At 15.2% G+C, this 23,804-nt stretch overlaps 6 protein-coding genes across 6 annotated transcripts, besides 82 other annotated features; 4 read left to right on the top strand and 2 right to left on the bottom strand. All coding sequences in view use genetic code 6, as the record gives it.

Annotated features, from left to right (window-relative positions):
* Positions 1-155: 155 nt before the first annotated feature.
* Positions 156-189: a microsatellite.
* A 127-nt stretch (positions 190-316) lies between these two features.
* Positions 317-380: a microsatellite.
* An 18-nt stretch (positions 381-398) lies between these two features.
* Positions 399-440: a microsatellite.
* Positions 441-586: 146 nt separating this feature from the next.
* Positions 587-629: a microsatellite.
* Positions 630-839: 210 nt separating this feature from the next.
* Positions 840-2,279, top strand: IMG5_086010 (tryptophan decarboxylase, putative; the record flags this gene model as incomplete). Its single annotated transcript, XM_004035807.1, has 4 exons — positions 840-936; positions 985-1,064; positions 1,109-2,060; positions 2,233-2,279. Coding segments are annotated over 4 exons (1,176 nt in total), but the record flags the coding sequence as incomplete, so codon positions are not given.
* Positions 2,280-2,770: 491 nt separating this feature from the next.
* Positions 2,771-2,826: a microsatellite.
* Positions 2,778-2,823: a microsatellite.
* A 179-nt stretch (positions 2,827-3,005) lies between the features above and the next one.
* Positions 3,006-3,070: a microsatellite.
* Positions 3,007-3,089: a microsatellite.
* Positions 3,086-3,125: a microsatellite.
* Positions 3,126-3,293: 168 nt separating this feature from the next.
* Positions 3,294-3,331: a microsatellite.
* Positions 3,332-4,351: 1,020 nt separating this feature from the next.
* Positions 4,352-4,526: a microsatellite.
* Positions 4,369-4,443: a microsatellite.
* Positions 4,376-4,442: a microsatellite.
* Positions 4,378-4,443: a microsatellite.
* Positions 4,385-4,440: a microsatellite.
* Positions 4,474-4,528: a microsatellite.
* A 6-nt stretch (positions 4,529-4,534) lies between these two features.
* Positions 4,535-4,634: a microsatellite.
* Positions 4,545-4,615: a microsatellite.
* Positions 4,546-4,635: a microsatellite.
* Positions 4,576-4,633: a microsatellite.
* Positions 4,578-4,629: a microsatellite.
* Positions 4,580-4,623: a microsatellite.
* Positions 4,582-4,629: a microsatellite.
* Positions 4,636-5,146: 511 nt separating the features above from the next.
* Positions 5,147-5,239: a microsatellite.
* Positions 5,176-5,236: a microsatellite.
* Positions 5,183-5,231: a microsatellite.
* Positions 5,206-5,238: a microsatellite.
* Positions 5,235-5,289: a microsatellite.
* A 19-nt stretch (positions 5,290-5,308) lies between these two features.
* Positions 5,309-5,380: a microsatellite.
* A 70-nt stretch (positions 5,381-5,450) lies between these two features.
* Positions 5,451-5,513: a microsatellite.
* Positions 5,460-5,513: a microsatellite.
* Positions 5,463-5,513: a microsatellite.
* Positions 5,494-5,580: a microsatellite.
* Positions 5,581-5,633: 53 nt separating this feature from the next.
* Positions 5,634-5,688: a microsatellite.
* Positions 5,653-5,734: a microsatellite.
* Positions 5,659-5,704: a microsatellite.
* Positions 5,666-5,734: a microsatellite.
* Positions 5,735-6,090: 356 nt separating this feature from the next.
* Positions 6,091-6,172: a microsatellite.
* Positions 6,108-6,150: a microsatellite.
* A 433-nt stretch (positions 6,173-6,605) lies between the features above and the next one.
* On the bottom strand, positions 6,606-8,013 carry IMG5_086000 (major facilitator superfamily protein, putative; the record flags this gene model as incomplete). Its single annotated transcript, XM_004035806.1, has 2 exons — positions 6,606-7,505; positions 7,573-8,013. 2 exons carry the CDS (start codon positions 8,011-8,013, stop codon positions 6,606-6,608), a joined length of 1,341 nt encoding a protein of 446 aa, XP_004035854.1.
* Positions 8,014-8,024: 11 nt separating this feature from the next.
* Positions 8,025-8,065: a microsatellite.
* A 61-nt stretch (positions 8,066-8,126) lies between these two features.
* Positions 8,127-8,167: a microsatellite.
* Positions 8,168-8,174: 7 nt separating this feature from the next.
* Positions 8,175-8,216: a microsatellite.
* Positions 8,182-8,219: a microsatellite.
* IMG5_085990 (thioredoxin domain protein 5) lies at positions 8,207-8,891 on the top strand (the record flags this gene model as incomplete). Its single annotated transcript, XM_004035805.1, has 2 exons — positions 8,207-8,463; positions 8,513-8,891. 2 exons carry the CDS (start codon positions 8,207-8,209, stop codon positions 8,889-8,891), a joined length of 636 nt encoding a protein of 211 aa, XP_004035853.1.
* A 128-nt stretch (positions 8,892-9,019) lies between these two features.
* On the bottom strand, positions 9,020-11,819 carry IMG5_085980 (phosphatidylinositol 4-kinase, putative; the record flags this gene model as incomplete). The annotated part of the gene is made up of 7 exons (XM_004035804.1): positions 9,020-9,101; positions 9,176-9,512; positions 9,580-10,385; positions 10,450-10,828; positions 10,878-11,371; positions 11,427-11,654; positions 11,698-11,819. The coding sequence occupies 7 exons, from the start codon at positions 11,817-11,819 to the stop codon at positions 9,020-9,022; spliced, it is 2,448 nt and encodes an 815-aa protein (XP_004035852.1).
* Positions 10,357-10,433: a microsatellite.
* Positions 10,360-10,420: a microsatellite.
* A 600-nt stretch (positions 11,820-12,419) lies between the features above and the next one.
* Positions 12,420-12,466: a microsatellite.
* A 622-nt stretch (positions 12,467-13,088) lies between these two features.
* Positions 13,089-13,129: a microsatellite.
* A 627-nt stretch (positions 13,130-13,756) lies between these two features.
* Positions 13,757-13,829: a microsatellite.
* A 1,656-nt stretch (positions 13,830-15,485) lies between these two features.
* Positions 15,486-15,525: a microsatellite.
* A 716-nt stretch (positions 15,526-16,241) lies between these two features.
* Positions 16,242-16,295: a microsatellite.
* Positions 16,296-17,402: 1,107 nt separating this feature from the next.
* Positions 17,403-17,441: a microsatellite.
* Positions 17,429-17,486: a microsatellite.
* Positions 17,432-17,551: a microsatellite.
* Positions 17,442-17,518: a microsatellite.
* Positions 17,552-18,339: 788 nt separating the features above from the next.
* Positions 18,340-18,391: a microsatellite.
* Positions 18,368-18,399: a microsatellite.
* A 187-nt stretch (positions 18,400-18,586) lies between these two features.
* IMG5_085970 (hypothetical protein) lies at positions 18,587-20,634 on the top strand (the record flags this gene model as incomplete). Its single annotated transcript, XM_004035803.1, has 5 exons — positions 18,587-18,782; positions 18,913-19,261; positions 19,357-19,530; positions 20,167-20,350; positions 20,512-20,634. The coding sequence occupies 5 exons, from the start codon at positions 18,587-18,589 to the stop codon at positions 20,632-20,634; spliced, it is 1,026 nt and encodes a 341-aa protein (XP_004035851.1).
* Positions 18,786-18,852: a microsatellite.
* Positions 18,787-18,859: a microsatellite.
* Positions 18,840-18,894: a microsatellite.
* Positions 18,902-18,946: a microsatellite.
* Positions 19,283-19,328: a microsatellite.
* Positions 20,373-20,469: a microsatellite.
* Positions 20,635-21,109: 475 nt separating the features above from the next.
* Positions 21,110-22,307, top strand: IMG5_085960 (hypothetical protein; the record flags this gene model as incomplete). The annotated part of the gene is made up of 2 exons (XM_004035802.1): positions 21,110-21,119; positions 21,181-22,307. 2 exons carry the CDS (start codon positions 21,110-21,112, stop codon positions 22,305-22,307), a joined length of 1,137 nt encoding a protein of 378 aa, XP_004035850.1.
* Positions 21,693-21,823: a microsatellite.
* Positions 21,709-21,947: a microsatellite.
* Positions 21,718-22,127: a microsatellite.
* Positions 21,763-22,045: a microsatellite.
* Positions 21,860-22,119: a microsatellite.
* Positions 21,922-22,037: a microsatellite.
* Positions 22,034-22,165: a microsatellite.
* Positions 22,039-22,165: a microsatellite.
* Positions 22,165-22,201: a microsatellite.
* Positions 22,175-22,247: a microsatellite.
* A 1-nt stretch (position 22,308) lies between the features above and the next one.
* Positions 22,309-22,370: a microsatellite.
* Positions 22,315-22,383: a microsatellite.
* Positions 22,315-22,534: a microsatellite.
* Positions 22,320-22,422: a microsatellite.
* Positions 22,355-22,415: a microsatellite.
* Positions 22,464-22,515: a microsatellite.
* Positions 22,535-22,871: 337 nt separating the features above from the next.
* Positions 22,872-22,932: a microsatellite.
* A 24-nt stretch (positions 22,933-22,956) lies between these two features.
* Positions 22,957-23,003: a microsatellite.
* A 607-nt stretch (positions 23,004-23,610) lies between these two features.
* Positions 23,611-23,649: a microsatellite.
* An 8-nt stretch (positions 23,650-23,657) lies between these two features.
* Positions 23,658-23,730: a microsatellite.
* Positions 23,731-23,804: the final 74 nt, after the last annotated feature.

Genomic DNA, 23,804 nt, shown 5'->3' with positions numbered 1-23,804 from the left:
TTTTAAATAAATCTAAAAGTTAAATAAATAATATATCTTATTATATAGTTTTATAGATGAAGAATTAAATAAATAATTATATTAATGTTATATAAAAAAGGTATTATTATTTTTTTATGTATTTTTTAAAAAGAAAAAGAAAATAAAAAATGTAATTATGAAATATATAAATTTATTAAATATAAAAATAAATCAAAATAATTTAAATACTTATTGTTATTTTATAAAATAATGTTTAAATATGTATTATAAAAATAAAAAAATTAAACATATTAAAAGTTCAATAGAAAGAAAATATTATTATGTATAGTATTAAAAATTAAAATTAAAATAAATAAATAATAATATTAAATAAAAATCATAAAAATTTAAATAATAAAATATAAGAGAATAATTAAATATAAATATATTAAATATATATATATATATATATATATATAAATAAAAAAAAAATATAAAAATATAGTATATTAATATGTATTTAATATAAAATATAAATTAGATAAATAAAATAAATTTGAGAATATATTTAAAAAAAGTTTCTTATAAATAAAAATATAAATAAATTTAAGAAATTTTAAAAAGTATAATAATAATAATAATAATAATAATAATAATAATAATAATAAGCATTATAACATTTATATTAATATAAATTAATAAACATAATATATAATTTTTAATATTATAAAAATTTACTATATAACATTTTATATATTACAAAATTAACAATTTAATTAATATCTTTTTCAACAATTTATTTTTATAAATATATTATTAAATTTTTTTTTTTTATTTACATATATATATATACATTATTTTTTTTTGTTTTATTTTTTATCCATTTATTATTCTAATTTAAACATTAACTTAAACAATATCTAAAACAAACAAAAATGAACGGTAAAAATCTATTAAACAATCTGATAAAAACAAGTAATAAAATAATAAAAAAATAAGAAGATTAAAAAAATAAAAAATAAGATTAACTAACAATCGAAGAAATCAAATAATTCATATACGAACACGAAAACTAAAATAAAAGTGAAAAAAGCTATTTCAAAGTATAACAAAAAAAATATTAAAAATAAATAAAAAAATTTTATAGTAAAATAAATTCTTTAATACTCAAGAACTTAAAAAACACGGTTATGAAATGATAAATATAATCTGCAATCTCTACGAAAACCTTGAAAATTTTAAAGTATTTCCTTAAATAGAAATCGGTCATTTAAGAAATTCCCTTCCTTCTTCTCCCCCATAAACTGGTGAAGATTTAACCTAAATACTATCTGATACAAAAAATATTATATTCCCTTGTATAACATAGTGGCAACACCCTAATTTTTTTGCCTATTATCCTTCTTCGGTTAGTCATGCGACTTCTATAGCTGAATTGTTTGCTTCGACTTTTCATTCTCCAGGCTTTACATGGGCCGCTTCTCCTGCTCAAACTGAATTAGAGAATATTACAGTCGATTGGGTTGCCTAGATGTTAAATTTACCTGAAGTTTATTAGTTAAAAAATGAAGGAGGAGGTACTATAAGCATGAGTGTTAGTGATGCTTTTCATTTAGTTATACATGCGGCTAAGTAAAGGAAAATAATAGATCTCAAAATTGATAATTATGACCCCAAAATTTTCCAGTTTTCGGCTTATTATTTTGAGCATTCCTTTGTGACTTGTGAAAAAGCTTTGACACTTAAAGAAATATAACATACTAGGATAATTGAGTGTTACTATGATAAAGAAAAAAAGAATTTCTAACCCAATATTAAGGTTTTTAAATAAGTAATTCAAAAAGATGTCGAAAACGGATTAATTCCTTTCTTTTGTTTAGCTACTTATGGTACTACTTCAACATGTGCAGTGGATCCGTTTGATGATATTATAGATATATGTAAATAATATGGAATGTGGTTAAATTTGGACTCGGCTTATGGAGGTCTTACTTGGGTTTGCCCAGAATTATAAATGAAAAAGCATCAATAAGTACTATTAAGTGTAGATTCTATGTAAATAAATTTTTCTAAAGCTGGTTTAATAGGAACTATAGGATGTTTATTATATGTAAAAAATAAGAAAAATTTTTGCTCTACTTTTAGAAAAGATAGATCTTTTGAAATTTGTAAAAACAAATTCTCAGATTTAAATGAAGTTATAGATTATAAAGACTGGATGATTGGATTTGGAAGAAGATGGAATTCATTAAAATTATATTATAATATTAGAACTTTTGGTATATAAGGATATTAAGAACTTATTAGAAAAAATGTGAGTATGTGTGAAAGATTTGAGAATTTGTTAAAAAATAGTGAAAGATTCGAAATTTTGACTTAGTCTTTTTTAGCTGTAATCACTTTTCAACTTAAATGCTGGAAAGAAGGACAAGAAAAGAACGATATTAATAAAAAACTAAAAGCCATTTTAGATTAAAATAACGAAAGAGGATATATTACTCCAAGTAGTATAAATGGTATTTATTTTTTGAGATTTGTAATATGTAATCCAAATACTACAGAAGACCATATTGATAAATTTTGGGTTTATTTAAATGAATGTGTAGATAAATTAATTGAAAAAGAAAAATGAATTTTCAATATATACATTATATATTTTTTTTATATTATAACCACAACTAGAATTAAATAAAAATAAAAAAAATATTAATATACTTTTTATAATTAAATTATAAAAATTTTAATTTTTAAAATTAATCAAGAGGAAAAATAAAAATATTTTTTATTTATTAAATATTGAAATAAAAGGTATTAAGAATTTTTTATAAATAAATATTATAATTTTATATAGAAAAAATATTAAAAAATGATAATTTTTAATATTTAATATTTCATTAAATATTAAAGTAAATTTTGAAAATATATTTACTTTCTTAATAATTTGAAAGAAAAATAATAATTAAATTATGTATTTAAAAAAATATTAGAATAAAAAGTAAAAATATTTATAATTTTATATAAATAAAAAAGTTTAGTATTAAAAAATATATATATATATATATATATATATATATATATATATATATATATATATATATATATATTTATAATTATATCATTATTTATTAATTTCTTTTTTTATAATTAATTACTTTTTTTTAATTGTTTTAAACAGATTTATATTTAAATACAATATTTATTCTATTTTTTTTATTAATAAAATATTTTTTATTTCTTATTTACTTTATTAACTTATTTGAAAATAATCAATCTTTTATTTTTTTTAACAAAATCTTTCTAATTAATATAAATAATATTTTTTTAAAAAAAAAAAAAATCAAAAACACTAATAAAAACAAAAAGAACTAATTATTTTTAATTACAATTTCTAGATATAGTAAAAAATAACGCAATTAAATTATTAAAGCAAATAAACTAGCAAATTTATAAAAAAATTATCTACAAATAATATTTATTAAAAAATTCTAATTTTACTTTTTAAAATATACCCTAATAAATTAAAAAATATGATATTTTATGTATTTATTAATTATCTCTTTTATCTTTATATAAATTTTTAGTAAATTCAGTTATATTTTTGACTATAATTCTTAAAAAGCCTTTATAAAATTCGACTAGAAATCTTTTATATCATAAAGTAATCAAATATTTTATATAAATACTTAAAAATAATTTTAATATATCTTTTAGTTATTATAAGTAAAATTTCAATTATATTATTTTTATATTTTTTTATGAGTAAAACTAAAAAATATAATTGGAATCTACAGCATTAAGCTTATAATAAGCATTCTCTAAATAATAATTACAAAAGTACCTATTAAAGCTCATAAAAATAACACTATTTAAGTAATTGAGCAATAAATTCCAAATTAATATTCTCTTATATCTTTAATTTTATATATAAATATTCTAATATAGATTTATTAATTGAATAATATATATATATTAAAATGATATATTAATTAATAGAAAATAATATAAAATTATAGATTTTGATATAGACCATATATAAATAGAATAATAAAATAAATTATTTAAAAAAATATTTTTTAAAAAATTTTGTTAAAACTTCCAAATACAAGAGTATATAAAAAGATTAATTTATAAAAAAAAAAAATTTGAAGAAAGATTTTTTTTTATTAAATATATGTAAATAAACATAAAAAATAATACAATATACCTGAAAAAAAATATTCCTTTATTTAAACAAAAAAAACTAATAAAATATTTAATTTTATAAAAAAAAAGAAATAAATAATATAGCCTATATATTTTAATTAATTTTTTAATATATTTATTTTTATAAGTTTTTAAGTTAACTTTATAAAATAATATAAAGATTTTAAAAAATATTCAATAATAATCATATTACTAATTTTATATTAAATATAAATAAAAAAAAAAAATATAAATAATTAAAAATAAAATAAAATAAAATAATATAAAGAAAAATAAAATTATTATTAATAATTATAACAATATATCAAAAAATAAAAAAAAATTAAAAATATTTAAAAAATAAATAAATAAATAATAATAAATATAAAACATATAAAAAGTATATATAATTTTATATTTATTAAATATAAAATTATATATATATTTATATATTTTATATATATTTATATATTTATATATTTATATTATTAATTGAATTCCTTTTCGATTTAAATTAATTACAATCAATTTTTAGAAATATCTCAATTTTAAATTAAAATTGCTATTACAATTAGTATTTTTTTTTTACAAATATAATAAAATCAAACTATAAATTTTAAAATACTATATTCATATTATCATTATTATATATTTATTAATACATATAAACATAATAAAGTTTCCTATTTTATTTTTTATTTTTATTTAAATTAAATGCTTTTATTTTTATTTACAGTTAAAAAAAAGGGCTAAAATATTTTAGTTTATATTGAAAAAAAAATATATTAATATTTCATTTTAGTATGCAATTTTCAAAATAATTGCAATTAATAAAAAAAATGCATATTTGAGTTCTATAAATAAAATTTTGGCTTTATTGAGATTTAATTAAAGTGAAAAGTATAATAAAAATAAAAATAAAAAGTATTAATGAAAATTATTTATTTAAAATAAAATAAATAATAAAATCATTTTTGATATAAATAAAATATAACATTTTATTTTATTATATTAAATAAAATTATATTAATATTAAAAAAATAATTTAGTTTAATATAATAATTTATTTTAAATAAAATTTTATTTTATAAAATTAAAAATATTAAAAATTATTATAATGATATAAAAACATTAATTAAAAATATATTTTATTTTTGAATTTAACAAAAAATATTTAGGTTTATAAAATAATATAAAAAAAACATATTTAGATTTTAAAATTTATAAAAAAAATATTGTAAATCGAAACAAATATAATATAAAATTTTATTTTAGAAAAAATGAAAATTAAAAAAAAAAGTAATTCGAAATACATTTATTTAAAAAAATATATATTAAAAAAATACTATTAATAAAAAAAATATATATTATTAATATTAATTGAATAAAATAAATATTTATATTTTAATATTAAAATAGATAAATAAAAATATATATATATATATAAAATTTGATAAAATTAAAAAAAAAAGACAAATAGATTTAAATTTAATATTTAAATATATAAATTAATAAATATATATATATATATATATATATATATATTTATATAATATAATATTATTTTTATAATAAAATAAATAATTTTTATTTATTTTACAACATTGATATTAAAAATGGGTTTTATATTTTATTTTTTATAATTTAAATAAATTAAATATATCTTTTAAATTATTGAATAAAACTATTTAATATTATAAATAATTAGTATTTAATTCAATTAAGTTAAATTTATTTATATATTTTTGACAAAATAAAAATTATATATATAAGCATAAATATGTATCTCTTCACTAATATATATATATATATTTTTATATATATGTATAATTATTTATTTTATTTTGCATTTTCTATTGATTTTATATATATAAAAATTTTATTTATATATAATTTTTCTTATTAATATTAATATTACTTTTATCTATTTTATTATATTTGTATCTATAATAATTTTTTTTTTTTTTTTTTTTAAATATAATATTTTTTTAATTATTATTTTTTTTTTTTAATTTTTAAAATGTATTTTATATTATAAAAATATATATAAAATTAATTATTTTTTTGAAAATCTTTTATTTATTTTATAAATACTAATTTAATTCACATTTTATTTTTTTTAAAATTTTTTTTTCCTATTAGTTTTATATAAATTATAAAAATATATTAATTTTTCAACTATCAATTTTATATTAGTATTAATTAATATTTATATTATAATTCATTTTGCATAAATTTATTCGTTAGCTTAAAATTTTAAATTACCATATTAATATTATATTTTTCATATATAACTAAATGATTATCTTTTATATATAAAATATTTTACTATAATTTATATTTTTATTTTTGTTGAATATATATTTATAATTTTATATCTTTAAAAAATAAAAATAATATAAGTATTTTTCCTTTTAATAATATATATTTATAAATATAATTTATTAGTATAATACTATAGTTCATGTATTTATTTTTAAACTTATTTATTTTTCCTAATTTGATTTTTAAAAAAATAAAGATTAGAAATTAGTAAACATTAAAAATACCATTATTATCATACACAAAATATAAGACTCTTAATTTTATAATAAAATATTCAAAGCCTAAAATCCTACATAAGAAAAGGAAGAAATCACCCTAAAAATCTGAAAAATTTCTATTTACCCTTCGAAATCCTAAGAAGCAATAATAGAAGTAATATTTTAAAAAAAGCAATCACAAAATCCCCAAAAAGAAGCAACAAAAAAACACACTAAATAATTCTTAGTAAAAATTCCCAAAAAACACAACATAACAGCTCCTAAGCAAATTAAAGTACCTAAACTTGCCATTTTATAAACACATATAAAATCAACTAATTTTCCTGAAAAAATACCACCTAATATTTCAAAAATACCTAAAAAAATCAATACATAACATAATTTTTCACTTTTTATATCAGCTATTTAATCTTTACTCATTTTATTTGAAAATCCAATAGAATTTTCGACAATTTTGTTTAAAAAGCCTGAATAAAAACCTACTATAATACCAGTCATTATCATAAAAGGTATTAAAGGTTTAATTTTTTTACTCGATAAAACATTAAATACATTTTTTAAATTTTCTTTTATAGAAAATTATTTATCATTTTATTATTATATATTAGGTATAAAACTAAAAAATATAGTCGGGATTAATCCTAAGCATGCCATTATAATAAAAAAATAGACATTATCTAAATATTTAATTAAAAAAGTGCTTAATACAGCTCCTAAAACAATCGAACCTTAAGAAATAGCGCTAAAAATCCCAAATAAATCTCCTCTCATATCTCCATTGTTTTTACATAAACTATCTATATAGCTTCCTTAAGCAACCTTTTATAAATTTAAGGATATATAAATAAATATAATTTCTATATATATTAAAAAATTATGATATTACCCATATTATAGACATAGCTACTCCACATAGTGTAGAAAAAAAAAGTACTATAAAATATACCAATTCAGGTGAACATAGTTATGTATTTTATTCTGAATCTTTACATATACAAACCCAAATTCCCGAAACTGTGAAACAATTATATCCAATCGAACTTATAATGAATGTAAATTTAAATGAAATCTTATTAATTATATATTTAGCTAAAAATAAACTTGAGAAACCATATATTAAATTCAATAATAATAATGATATTAATCCTAAGTTATTATATTCTAAGTTTTTATATAATGTAGCAACTAAATTCGATGTAGAACTATAAGCAGAGCACATTAGCATAAAAGAAAAAGATAATAAGTATATAGTCTTTTTTTAAGATTAGTATTCGTATTCACTTTTTTCTATTTCTTTTTGACTTAAATTAAATTGAAATTACGACATTTTTTAATTAGTTTATTTTTTTTATTTTATTTTTTTCTATTTTTTTATTTTTCAAAATATATATTATTTGTAAAAAAAATATTTTATAAAAATAAGTTTTTTAATATAAATAAAAAAAAAAATAGAATTTGTATAAAAAAAAATAATTTTGTATTTCACACAAATATTAAAACAAAAAATTTAAAAAAAAAAAATGATTAAAAAAACATTAATCTCAATCACTATATTATCATTAGTATTTTGTCATACTTTTAAAACTGATACCAAAGTTAAAGAATTAGACATTAAAAACTTTACATAAATCACAGGAATAGGTTCTAATAAAATAGAATTACCTTCCATAGGCATGTTTTATGCCCCTTGGTGTGGTCATTGTAAGAATTTAATTCCTGTGTTTGAAGAATTAGCTGAAAAAAGAGAAGGAAAAAATATCATTTTTGCAGTTGATTGGTAAAAATATATATATACATATATATATGTATATTAAATAAAAATATAGTACTTAAAATAAATAAATTTGTGATTAATTTGATGTAAAAGGATATCCTACAGTTAAATATTTTTCAACTGATTATTAAGTAAGTGCTTACAAACAAGCTAGAAAATTGGAAGCATTTGAAGAATTTTTAGAAAGCGGATACTAATAATCTGAATTAAGTCCCCTTTATTTCAGAAGACTAGACTTATAATAAAACTATTAAATAGCTACAGGAATAGTTGAATATTTTGGCGGACAAACTAATTTCTTGATATTTATAGGTGCTTTTTTAGTTATTTTTAATGTTTTATATTCCTTATTATGTGGAAGAAACTCATTATAAAAAAAAAATGAAAAGAAACCAAAATAAGAAGAAAAAAAATAAAAAAAAAATTAATGATTTTTTTTTGTTTTTATTAAAAAAAAAAAAAGATTTTATTTATTTCTATTTAATTAAATTTATTATAATTGATTGTTAATATTTATTTATTTATATAAATACAATATATATATATATATTTTATTTTATCAATAAAAAATTCCTTCGAAAAAATATTAATATTTATCATACCATCTAGCTCTCCAGTGATCAAGACTTTAATTTATTAAGCTTTATTTTTTATAAAACAAAACAGAACAAAAAAAAAAAAAAAATTAATATTCAAAAAAGAAATAAATAAATACTTTTATGTATATATATAATATTCACCATCATTATGTATATTTTAAGGATTAAACCTTACTTCTAATTCTTCTATTGCCTATTCTCCTTTTTCAAAACAAGGTAGAGATTATCCATAACCGCAATAAAACATTTTAGCTAGAATCAAAATCCTATCTTAATTTTTTTTTGCGGCCATAAACCCTCTTTTTTAAAAATAAAATATAATATAATTAAATTTTAACTTAAAAAAAAGCTTCCTATATAATTTAAACATATCAGAATTTACACCTCCTAATATTTCTATATATTCGTTAATAAGTTTAAAAGGTACATTATTTTCAAAATTAAGACCTTTTCCTTAATAAAAAATCAAATTAAAAAAAGAAAAAAGAAAATAAAATCAAACAAAACAAAACAAAAAAACCTGGTGCATTAGATATTAAATATCCGAAATCAATATGAGTTATATGTCCATCTTTTAAAAGTAGAATATTTCCATTATGTCTATCTTTTATTTATAGAAAATAACAAACTAAGCTATATGCAGCTAAACTAGAGCAAAAATTTTCCTATGCTTTCTTGAGATTTTTTCCATAATATAGCTAGAAAAATTGAAATAAATTATTTACATTTTTAAAGTTTTCATGTAATGATCTTTTTAATTTATCAATAGAAACTGAATTTTAAACATATTTAATAATTCCACTATCTGGCTCTAAACTAATAATTTCATAAGGTAAAAGTTATAAATTTAGACCCTCATCTTTGAAAATTTAATCAAATTAATTAATTAATTAGGATGCAAATTACTCTTGTTTAATATTATCTCCTGTTTTTACTATAAAGTGAATTAGTTTATATGTTTTTAAATTTTAAAATATCGATTATGATTTTATAATTTATTCTTATTTTTAAACATCTTACCCAAATAAAATATCTGCATATTATTTAAATTAAGTTTATAGTTTTTTTATGTCTTCTATTTAATTATTACTGTTCTCATTTGTATTATTGCAATTTTCATTCATAAATTGAGTTTAGTTTTAATAAGAAATATCGAGGTTTTGGACTCTTATATATTTAAAGAATATTTTTTTCAGATTTTATAATTTTGGGTTTTCATTTAATTTGTCTTTCATATTTTTAGTTGAATAGCATTTTTAATTATAAGAATCTTTATATTGTTTTATTTATAAATTTTTTAATATATATATTAATATATAAATATATCTATATGTATATATATATTTATATATAATTATATACATTTAACTATATCATTATTATGTTTCACATTTTTATCAATTAAACTTTTATGTCTAATTAATTGGTTTTTATTATCTTTTTGTTAATTTTATAAATATTTCTTTGAATGTTAAAAAAAAAAAAATATGTTTTTTTTAAAAATTTATATTTTTTTTTTTTTTTTTTTTTTTAATAAAAATTTAAACAAATTACATTTACTGTCAAAGGTTCTTATATTTATATATCAACACTTTATATTAAATTTTTTATATTGACTATATTTTCTTTTTATTATTATTCTGTATATAATTCTTCCAAATCAGGTCTAAATACTTCTACACATAATTATATAGGTGCTCTATCTTTTGTATGGTATATTTTGCATTCTGAAATTACGATATTAAGTATAACATAATTTCTTATATAATCTTTTTTTTTTATTTTTTTATTTTTCAAAAAATAAAAAAATTAGTTTACCTTAAAAAAATGGAATGTATACATTTGCTGGTAACTGTTTATTAATTTTTTGAATATTTTATTATAAAGTAGTTTATTTTTAATTAGATTTATTAATTTCAATGGAAAGTTTAATTAAATCTTCAAAAAAATTAATTGTAGAAAAGAAATAATCTGAATTTTATATATTCTCTTCTTGTTCTTCTTCAAAATTTTATTATAAATTACATAATAAATTATTTTCTTATTTTTTTATTGATAATTAAATAGAATTTATGTTTAAACTATTATCTTATTATTAGTTTTCGTCAAAAAAGATAACTTTCTCGTAATTATTTAATTAAATATGATTCATATTTATAAAATTATTTTTATTTTATTCATTTATAAATTATTCGGTCCCATATTTTTATATATAATCTTTATATAAATCATCATATTATTCAGTTTCTATTTTAAAATTTTAATAAAATTCTTAAAAATGTTTTCCAATATTATTAACCATTTATTCGACTCTTTTAATTTATGATTATTATTATTAAAAAAAATGTAAATAAAATAAAATATTACAATGGAAAATTTATGAAATCTTTTTTACTTACTATTTAAGTTAAAGACTTTAAATAAAAATAAAGTAAATGTGAAAAATATATGCTCACTTTTCCTGCCGTTTATAAAAATTCAATCATTTATTAATTCTTTAATTCTTATTAAAATACTATATAATTGCATATTTATGGAATATAAAATTCTAAATCTTCTCTTTATATTTTTTATAAACCAGTATTTGGATTTATTCTATTATTTTACATAATTATATTTTTATTTTTATTATATTTACCTACAACGACATAACATTGATATTACGGATTCATCATCTTCTTCTTATATATATAAACGAATTAATACTTATAAAAGATCTAATATAATAATATTTTCATCTTAAGTTTTCATGAATTTCATAATTAATCTTTTTGATGCTTTTTTTCGATGTTTAGATGTTAATAATGATTCATCATGTTCCTTAATGTTTTTTTATTTTATTTGACTTTTATTTTTTAAAAAATACTTAAAAACATGAAAAACATTTGCAACATAAAAGCTTTTAACAAATTCCTATTTTTATTTGATTTATAGTTATTGTTAAATAATCTTATTACCATAAACTTTTTTATATCTAAAAATAATTTAATTTTCTTTCATTTATATTTTCCTTTTTATGGTAATTTAATTTAAATGTTATATTTTTTTATGTTTTTATTTATTTAAATGAAAAAAATAAAATAAAAAAAAATGTTTTTAAATATTTTATCTATTTGATTTATGAAATGTTTAAAAAAAAAAATATATATAACAAAAAAAATTATGAAAAAGTATTTGTTTGTTATAATTTTATTTGTAAATATAAAAATAAATTTCTTTATTTAAAAACAAATTTAGATTTTTTTATATTTAAAAAATAAAAATAAAATTTATGATATTTTTTTAAAATTTATAATATATAAAGTATAAACAAAAATAAACCTAAATTATCTATTGTACATAAATATAAGAAAAAATAAATAAATAATAATAAAATTCTATTAAATTAATAATAAAATTCTATTAAAATATATATTTTTTTAAAAAAAACAAAAAACTTCATTTTGAAAAAACAAAAAAATGAAGTAAAAATAAATTTAAATAGAAATAAAATTATATATTTAAACTGAATAATATATATATAAAAATATAGTATTTAATACTTATATTTTTTTATATAAATATTATTTAAATATATATATTTATCAGAATTTTAAAACCATAAAAATCATTTATTATTAAGAAATTTAAATGAGAAAATTATAATTGAAAACATGTTTTAATTATTTATCTAGTAATAAAAACAAAAATAAAAAAAAAATTAAAGTAAATATAAGAAAGTATAAGTCAAATAAACAAATTAACTAAACTCAATAAATAATTAAATAAAATTAAATGTCAATATATTATTTATTTAATATAAATAATTCTTACATAGTAATTAATTCCATAAAATAATAACAAAATCACTAATAATATCAAAACAAATTAAATTTTTATATAATAAAGTTTTAAAAAAATAAAATAAAAATAAAGTCATTTAAAGTTTTCCACTATGTTTCACTTAATAAAAGATTAAATTAAGAAAATATATATTTTAAATTACCTAAAACGATATCTGAAAAATATTATAAATAAGCATATATTTTAATATATATATATATATATATAATATATATATATATATATATTAAACTAAATATAAATAAATTAAATTATAATTATTATAAATAATAATTTTTTAAAATAAGCAAAAGATATTAAAAATAAACATAATTATTATTTCTATTTAAGTTTTTCTTTAAAATTGAGAAATATATATAATATTTATATAAAGTATTCAACTAATTAATTTATTTACAAAATTATTAAGTTAATAAAAGAAAATGCTTTAGAAAAATTTTAAATAAACATAGAAATAATTATTTTTATCTAAATAATATAAAAAGAAAATGTTTTAGGTATAGTTATTATTTTTTATATTATAATAAATAAATAATGTTAAGATAAAATAATGAATATTTAATTTCCAATAAAAAATATAATAGGCCATTTAAATGATTTTTATATTAAATTGTTTTTAATTTTATTATAAATATAATAATATACACATGAAATTTTTTTTATATTTTCTATAATTATTATTTAAAATTCAATAAAAAAAAGCTCATATACCACTTTTCTCTACTTTATTATATATGGATTGTTTTAAAATAGAAAATTATAAAAAATTAAAAAACAAGTTTTAAATAAAATTAAATCATTTATTTTTATACCTATATCTAAAAAATATAAAAATAGTAATTGCATATATATTTATTAATTTTATTTATTTAAATATTTTAATAATATAATTATTTTTATATATATAAAATTATATAGAATATAATTTTAATTAATATTATCAGATTTTATTAATAATATTTATTTAATTTCTAAAATTAAATTATTAATATATAATATATAAATATAATTAATCTATCAATTACAATAAAATATACATTATAATTATTTATACTAATTTTATTTTTTGTCTTATTTTTGTAATATTGAGTTTTCTTAAAAAATAACTGAAAATTAGAAAAAGAATTATTAAAAATTAATAAATTTGTTTATAAAAAATATTAAAAAAAGTACGACAATATTCCGTTTTATATATCATTATAAAAAAATTATTTAATTCTGTTTTATAATATATAATAAATATTTTTTATTTTTAAATATTATAATCATGAATAACTAAATATAATATAGATTTACTTTTAAATGAATAATTTTCCTGTATTTTTTGTTTTCCTTTATAATTATTTTAGTAATTATAATAGTAATATTATATAAAAGACTTTATATGTTTTCCATATTTATTTTTCAAACAAATTATTTAGTAAAATCATATAAAAAAGCGATTTCACTTGTACTAATATATTAATAAATATAATTTTTCTTAGTAAATATTATAAATATAATTTTTTTTATTTATAAAAAAACAATAGTTAAATTATTCAAAATTTTATCGTTTTTTTTTTTTTTAAAAAAAAAAAAAATATAAATAAAAATGAATTAAAATCAAGAAGAAAAAAATATATTTTTAATAAAAAATCCAAAAAAACCCAATCTTTTTAAATAGAAATTGAATTGTTTATAAAACAATTAAAATAAATAAAAATTTCAACCAAAAAAACTATCAGAAATGAATGTTTAAAAGATATAAAAAAGTTTAAAAATAAATGCATTTTCAGCACAAAATATATCAAACATATCCACAGAAATAAACTAATCTTAAATAAATGTTAAAAAACTAAGAACGGAATAAGTATTAATAATGTCTTCGAAATCTTTAAATAGACTAAAAGAAGATGAAATTATAAAAAAGACTACATAAAATTTCATAATTAGGAGTTCAAATTAATTAACTAGTAGAGAAAAAAGCCGATCTTATATAATAACAAAATAAGAGAATTCTTTAAGTAAACAAAAAAAAGAAGAACTTGATAAAATATTAAATAAAATTCAGATAGAATACAATAGACAACCTATAAAAAAAAGCCAAGAAATAACATAAACAATTGTTTACTTAAATTTTTTATAAAAAAGAATAATTTATTTAAAAAAAAATCTCAAAAAAAATGCAATAAATAATATTCCTCTAACCCTACTAAATTTAACTTTAAAAGTTAAATAAAAACAAAAAAACTCATCTTTTTTCGCAATTTTTAAAGAAGATGATAAATTATATGAAAAAATTCAAAAAAGCCTCGAAGATTTAACCTAAGACATTTTTTAGGATAAAACAGGCTTTTTTATTTCACGATTTTTATTAATTTAAGGAAAATTCGAATTTTGGTGTGGAAATATATACTCTAGTTTAAAAATATTAAAAAAATCTAAAGAATAGGCAAAACTTAATTCCGATTTATATATAAAAACACAAATATATAAATATTTAGGTCTAGCATTTAAAGAAATAAAGGTTTATTAAAAAAGTAAAAGTTTCCTTTTGAAATCTTTAGTACTTTCTTGGGTTCTTAAAAAAAGAAATTTAGAATTAAAAATTTATGATTTATTAGGAAAAGTATATTATTTATTAAACGAAATCGAATTAGCCAAGTTTTTACACGAAAAATCATTTTTTAATTAATTTGAAAAAAATGATATTAAAAATATGATAGTTTAAAACTTTTTAGTATAATAAGAGTTAAAAATTAAATAAAAGGAAATTTAATGTTTTTAATAAAAAAGAAAAGAAAAAAAGAATAATATTTTTTCTAATAATGATGGAAATGATTTCTTTTAAAATTATATAGGTTTTTGTTCCTAAGCTAATATAATGAATAATAATATTTAAATTATATCCCATTTAAGTAGTAATAGATATATAGATAATTATAAAGAATTTACTTATAAAGATTAAATACTTTTTTCAGTTTTTTAATGCTTTTAAAAAAAAAAATAGGTAAAAAATGATTAAAATTATATAAATGATTAGAAAAATGAAGTCTATGAAAACAATAATAATAATAGTTTAGAAAATTTAGAAATGTATTTTTAAAGAAACAAGAAATCTAAATAAAAAAATGAAGAAAATGTATTTTAATTTGCGGTTAAAAAATAAACCAAAATTAAATTAGAAAAATGTTTAGAAAAATTTAATCTTTAAATTAAATATTATATAGAAAAAATGTAAAATACAATTTAAAATAATAATTCAAATACAGAAAATAATATATGAACAAAAAAAAAAAAAATGTATATATAATATATATATTATATTTTAGAAAAAAAAAAATAGTTTTATTTTTTTATTATAATATAATATAATATAATATAATATAATATAATATAATATAATATATATATTTTTTTATATATATATAAATTTATATATTTAAATATTTAAAATAAAAATATAAATGAAAAATTAAACCATTCCATAATTTGAAGCAATTGGTACATCTTATAAAAGCCCAAATTTTCCAAAAAACCAAGAAAAGTATAAAAAATCGTAAAATGACATATTTTCTTAACAAACAATAAAATTCTCTCCAAATCCGCAATTAATATTACATAAAAAAGACGAAAATTTGCAACATCTTTCAATAAAAGGTTAAAAATTAAATGAAGGATAATCTAAGCCTTAAAAAATGGATAAAAAAATAGAATAAGAAGACCTAATATTAGAAGAACATAAATAGTTTTATTAAAATCATGTAAAAAAAAACGTGACATATTCTGGCGGATTTAAAATTCCGGAAGAACTAATACATTAAAAAGACTAAAAAATTTAAATATAAAATAAAAACAAAAACGAGAAAATAATAGGCTTTGATACAAACGAAGTAGGACTAACTAAAGCCGAAATATTAAATTAATTAGGAATAAATAACTATGAAGAAATGGAATATGATCCTTTAGAAGATAAAGTTTAAGAAATTTAAATCGAAGATGAAATAGCGGAAAAAATAGAGGACTAAGTATTTGATAGACTTGACTAAATTTAAAGATAACGAGAAATTTTGCTTTAGAAAAAAAAAGAATTAATGAACGAAAAATTAGAAGAAGAAAAAATTAAAAAATGTAATTTTGATAGACTTACAGGATAATCAAAATAAAAAAATAATAAAAATTTTTAAAATATAGAATAAGAAGAATCGGAAAGTACAAAAAAATTAAAAATCTATTAAGAAGTGGAAGAATATTATAAATAAAAATATAATTTAGATAATTTAAATAATGAAAGTGAAAATGAAAATGATAAATCCTTAAACAATAAAGAAAAATTCTTTAAATAATAAAAAAGAGAAAATTTATTTAAAGAAAATAATATTAATTAAAAAGATGAGAATTTTATTAATTTAATACCAAATGTTAATCTAGATAAATTCTTTGAATCTATGAAAACACATGAAAGACCTTCCATTTAAGAAACTGAAGAAGCTTTAGTAATTTTTATTAAATTAATTATATAAAAAATATTCATATAAAAAAAAATAATATATATATAAATATATATATATATATATTTATTTATATATTTATAAATATATATATTTGTTGATTTTTATATTTATATTTATATTTATTTATTTATTAATGTTTCTTTATATATATATATTAGGAATTACAAAAATAAAAATTGTAATAACTTGATTATATTAGATAATAATTAAAAAACGGTAAAAAAGTAAATTTAAATATATCAAATAAAGAAAATTATCCGAAAATTAATAATCCATATTAATCATTTAATTACTAAAATTAAGATTCTAAAGAAATAATAAATATTTATTAAGAATAACCTATTAATTTTAATGAAAATTTAATAAATTAATAATATTTTAATGAAAATTTCAATTCTAATTAGATAAAATCAAATCCTGAGATAAAAGAATATTAAGTTTTCGAAAAAGAATTTAAAGACTATGTAAATAAACGAAAATAACTGGAAAAAGTAAAAAAATATGAATCAATTTAAGAAAAAAAAGATTTCGAACTTTTCCAATCAACCTCTCCTGACATAAGAAGACATGAAGCTAAACCTGTGAAAACTCTAAAAAAAGACAAAGAGATGAGTTCTTAAAAAAAGAAAGATATAAAAACCACACAATTGGAGGAAATTAGAATGATTTAGCTTCTTTTTAACAAAATAGATAAAAAATAAAAAGGATTAATAGATAAAATAGACGTAATAAAATAAATTAGCCAAAAGAAATCGATTTTAGAAATATATAATATCGAATTGAAAAATTTAAACAAAGAAATAAACAATTTTGTGACTAAAAATAAAGGATTTTTCACTTTCGATGAATTAGTTGATTTTTTTAAAAAGCCTCGAAACAGCAAAGAAGAAAAACAATTAAAAAAAAAGAATTTTTTCCAAGAAGAAATAAATATTTAAAAAAAGAAAATAACTGAACAAGAAAAAAATGCAAAAAAAAATGAAGAAGAAAAAAATGATGAAGAATAAACCACATGCCTACTTTTAAAAGAACATATAGAAATAATGAAAAATGTTTTCAAAAATTTGGATAAACATAATGATTTAATTGTAAATAGAAAAGAATTAATATAAAAATTAAGAGAAGATATCCGAATAGTCAAAATATTACATTTTCCAGCAGTTTTTATGCCTTCTATTGAAAAATAAATGAATGTAGATAGAGTATTATATAGAATAGAATAGGAAGAGTTATTAGGAGATTAAGATTAGAAAAAATAAAAAGAATTTATTACTTGGAATCAGTTTTTCGATTATTTTAATGATTCAAAGTCTTTAAGAAAATAAAATGAAATATAAACTAAAGAAAAAATTAAATAAATAAAAGTATTTTCTTCTATTAAAGATAAGTTAATATATAATATTATAATAAAATATATATAAAAATAAATATATAAAATATATAAATATATATATATATATATATTTTAATTTATACATTTAATTTATTTATATATTTATTATAACAAAAAATAATAGTTTTGATGATTAAAATTAATTAGATTTAGATGATGAAATTAAAATTTTATTAAAACAAACATTTGATAAAATGGAAAAATATTCTGAATAGTTTGTTAATACTTTTTCTTATATAGAAGAAATTAAATAGAATTAAAAATATCCATAATTTCAACATCTTATTGGCAGAAGGAAATCAGAAAAGTATTTCCTAAAAGATGAGCTTTTTACTGAAACATTAGATAGAATGGAAATTGAAGCAGACGAATATATTGACTGGGATGAAGTTTTGGATTTTTTTACCAGAAGAGGAAGACCTAAATTTTCTAAAATTTAAGAAGATGAATAATTATTATTTAATTAAAAAATTGTATTTATAAATAAATATTCTTATATATATATATATTTAAATATATATATATATATATATATAATATTTTTATATTCATTAAATATTTTTAATAGGCAAAAGCTCCGAGAATATAAGAAAATTAAGAAAAATTTGATAATTCTATAAAAGAAAGTTTTGAAAAATAAAATAGCAATTTCTATTAATAAGATTATATAGATGGATATGATAGTGATCCTGAAATATTTACTTATTAAAAAATAATTACCCTTTAAAAATTAAAAGAGCAAGTTTTTATTACTTTTTATTTTATTTTTTGTTTAAAAAATCTATTTTTTTTTTTAAAGAAAGTCAAAAAAATTAAGTAAATTTAAGTACAGAAATCAAATAAAATTAAAATTAATAAAATTCTCTTGAAAAAGAACATTTTTAAGAATTTGAAAATTAATAATACTAATATTAAGATGAAAAAATATAATAATAAAGTTATAATAAGGCTTTATTTAATAATTTTTAATAAAAATCTACGAAAAATTTTCCATTAACAATGCCTCACCCATTTAAATTTGATGAACGTGAAAAAAAATAAAAAAAACATAAAACTATTCGATAAGATAAAGTAGAATAAATGATTAAAGAAGCAAAATAAAAAGAGTAAGAGCCATTTTAAGTAAAAATAAAGCCTAAACCTATACCTGCACATGTAAAATAAAATTTGTTTGAAAAAATAATGCACGAATAAGAGAAAAAAAGATAAGAAGTAAAAGTTAATTCAGTAGCAATTACTATATAAAGAGAAAAACCGTTTTCTTTTTATAATAAACCTTAAAAATAAAAACGTAAAACATACAATGAGAGAGAAAACTTTATTTTTAAAGCTAATAAAGTAACAAACATAATAAAAAAATATTAAAAAAATAAAAAAGGTACCATGGTTCTGTTCTACAAATTTACTTGAAAAAATATAAAGAGACGAGGAATTAAAAAGATAAGAAAGAGTTTCTAAATAAGCTTAGAAAACAATGGCGATGTCTAAATTACCACCAAGAATGGAAAAGCATTAACAAGAATAAAAGGCTAGAGAAATAATGTAATCTTAAAGTGTTTTAAGTAAAAATAAAAAAAAAACATAATATATATATAAATATATATATATATATATATATATATATATATATATATATATTTATATACTTATATATTTATTTATTTATATATTATCATATATAATTTTTTTTTTAAAAATACAAATTTAATTTCTATTTTCACAGGTAATAGAAATTTTTCTTTAAAAAGACATAATTCATATGAAGAAAATTTAAGATATTAACCTTATAAAGCTAAAAAAGTTCCCGATTTTAACAAAATGCACGAAAATTTTGAGGGGAAATTGAATAAATCTCGTAAAGCAAAAAGACCTACAGAAACAAAGCCTTTTAACTTCCAAGAAACACGAAAATTACCTAAAAGAGAATATATGGATGATGAAAATATATTAATAAAAAATGACTAAAAATAAAAAGTTGATAAAATAAAAGAAGCTTAAAAATGGAGAACCCATTAACCAAAAATATAGCCTTAATCTATAAAAAAATGGGAACTTAATTTATAAAAAATAAAAAAAGACTAAGAAGAAAAAGTAAGGAAAAAAGAAGAAGAAAATCAAAAAAAAAATCAAAAAATTTTCGAAAAAGAAGAACTGATAAAAATCGTCCAAGAAAAATACAAAAAAATGATTAATCTGAAAAGCTTAAAGAAAATGCCGAAAAAAACATCCAAAAAGGAAAAGATTAATTAAAACAAACCACTTTATAATATTAATAATAAAAGAAACAAATTCTTGAAAAAGTTAAAAGAAGACCTTTATTAATGGAATAAAGTAAACATTTAATATTCTTTATAGTTTTTTTTATTTTACTTTTTTTTTAATTATAAAATAGAATATAAAGGAAGATAATATTTAGAAAAATTAAAAACTTTAGACAAAATTGATAATAGATTGAAAGAAAGAGGTATGAACGAAAAAGAAAGAAAAAAAATGTACACTAAAGAAGAATTAAAAATGTTAGACGAAATAAAAGCTTTAAAATCGAGAGGTTTTCGTACTTTTAAAAATGAACTTGATGTAGGGGATGATGTTAGTATTTCTCCGCCGAAAGAAGGCTATAATTATGCTGAATTAGAAGAAGAATTTGGAGATGGAAATAATAATTCTTAAAAAAAAGAAGTTAATACATTTATTTAGAAACTGGGAAATGGGGATAATAGAAGAATAGATACATTAAGTAATGAAGATTATGATAATTTTATTGATGATTAAATAAAAGATAAATATAAAAGTAAAGATGAATTTATTAAAGTTTAAAATTAAGAAGAAAGCCAAAAAGATTTGGATAATTTCCTTTAGAAAAATAAAAATAAACTAAGTGATAGCTATAATTCTAATAATAATAAAGAATAAGAGAGATAAAAAAAAGAAGAAGAATAAAGAAAGGAAGAAGAGAGAAAAAAAATAGAAGAGCAAAGAAAGAAAATAGAAGAAGAAAAAAGAAAAAGAGAAGAAGAAATAAAAAAAAGAAAAGAAGAAGAAGAAGAAAATAACAGATTAAATTAATAAATAGAAAAGAAGAAAAGGGAAGAAGAAGAAAAGAAGAAAAAAGAAGATGAAGAAAGGAAAAAAAAAGAAGAAGAAAAAAAAAATGAAGAATAAATTAAAAAAAGAAAACAAGAAGAGGAAGAAGAAGAAAATAAAAGATATAAATAAAAAATAGAAAAAAAATAAAAAGAAGATGAAGAATATGAAGAATAGAAAAAAAGGGAAAAAGAAGAAAAGAATAAAAGAGAAAATGAAGAAAAGAAGAAAAGAGAAGATGAAGAAAGGAGAAAAAGGGAAGATGAAGAAAGGAAGTAAAGGGAAGATGAAGATGAAGAAAAAAATAAAAAATAAAATGAAGAAATAAAGAAACAAGAAGAAGGTAAAAAATAAGAAGAAGAAAATAAAAAATAAAATAACGGTTTAGAAGGATTTGAGGAAATAGAAGAAGATTATCCGGATGATTTTGAATGAAATAATAATATATATATAAATATAAATATATATTATTATATATATAAATATATTATAATATATTATTATTTATATAAAATAATATTTTTATTTTTTATTATAACATATCTATATAAAAATAATTAATTAAATTTATTAATATTTAAATATATTTTTTATAATATATTTATAAATTAATATATATATTTTTTATATTCATATAAATATAATATTTTTATTATAAATATTATTAATTTATCTTTTTATATTTTATTTGTAATTGTAATGCTATATTAAGAAGATAAATTATTAAATTCTTTTATCATTCGTAAAGAATATATATATATATATATATTTTATACTTTTTAAATTATTAATTATTTTTATTGATATATTATTTTACCATTATTATGATTTATGTGTATAAAATAAGATATTTTTCGATTTTTTATGATATGTTAATTAATAAATTATTTGTATGTTTTATTATAATTTTAAAATTATTTTCATTTATCTGATTTTTATTATTATAAATAATATAATATAATAATATATAATATAATTATTTATTATTAATTAATAAATTATATACATTATATTATATTTATATATATTTATATATATATATATATATATATATATATATGTTTTTACAAATAATATATTTATATTATTATTTAATATTTAAATAATTCTTATTTTTATATTTAAAATAATAAATATTATTCATATTTATTCTAATTATTATTATTTCGATAATTACTATATTCAAGAAAAAAAAATTAAAATAATTATTATTTATTATTTTTCTTTAAAAAATAATTATATTTTTTCCTATTTAAATTTAATAATTTTATTTTTAGTTTTTTAAAATAATTATTTTAATAAATTTAAAATAATCAAAATATATCAATTAAACTTATTATTTTATTTATTTTATATTTCGTAAAAATCTAATACAAGTTAATTGTAGTTCAGTGTATGAGTTTAATCAAAAAATATTAAAAATTTAATATAATTACTATTATATTTGAATAGATTTGCCAAAGAAAAATAATTAAATAAATAAAATAAAGATATTAGATTTAAACATTACAAAAAAGACTTAATACCAAAATATTAACTTTAAATTTATGATATTTATTTTTATTTTACCTTTGAAAAAATTATTTATATTTATTCAAATCTTTATTATTAAGAAATAAATATTTTATAAATTTTTTTTATAAATATATAAAAAATTATATTTTAAAAAAAAAAATTATTTATTAATATATATCTATATATTATTTATTTTAAAAACAATAAAATAATAAGATATTAAATATATATATATATATATATATATAAATAATATATATATTAATAAAGATTATTATTATTATTATTATTATTATTATTATTATTATTATTATTATTTTTATTATTATTATTAATATTTTATCATTTGTTTTTATTAACCTAGATTTTTTGATTAATTATAAATAGTATTTTTATAAAAAAATATCTTTTTATTAT

Source organism: Ichthyophthirius multifiliis, assembly GCF_000220395.1.
Source record: "Ichthyophthirius multifiliis unplaced genomic scaffold scaff_1120509250633, whole genome shotgun sequence".
NCBI lineage: Eukaryota > Ciliophora > Oligohymenophorea > Hymenostomatida > Ichthyophthirius > Ichthyophthirius multifiliis.
This window is presented reverse-complemented; position numbering and strand designations above follow the sequence as displayed.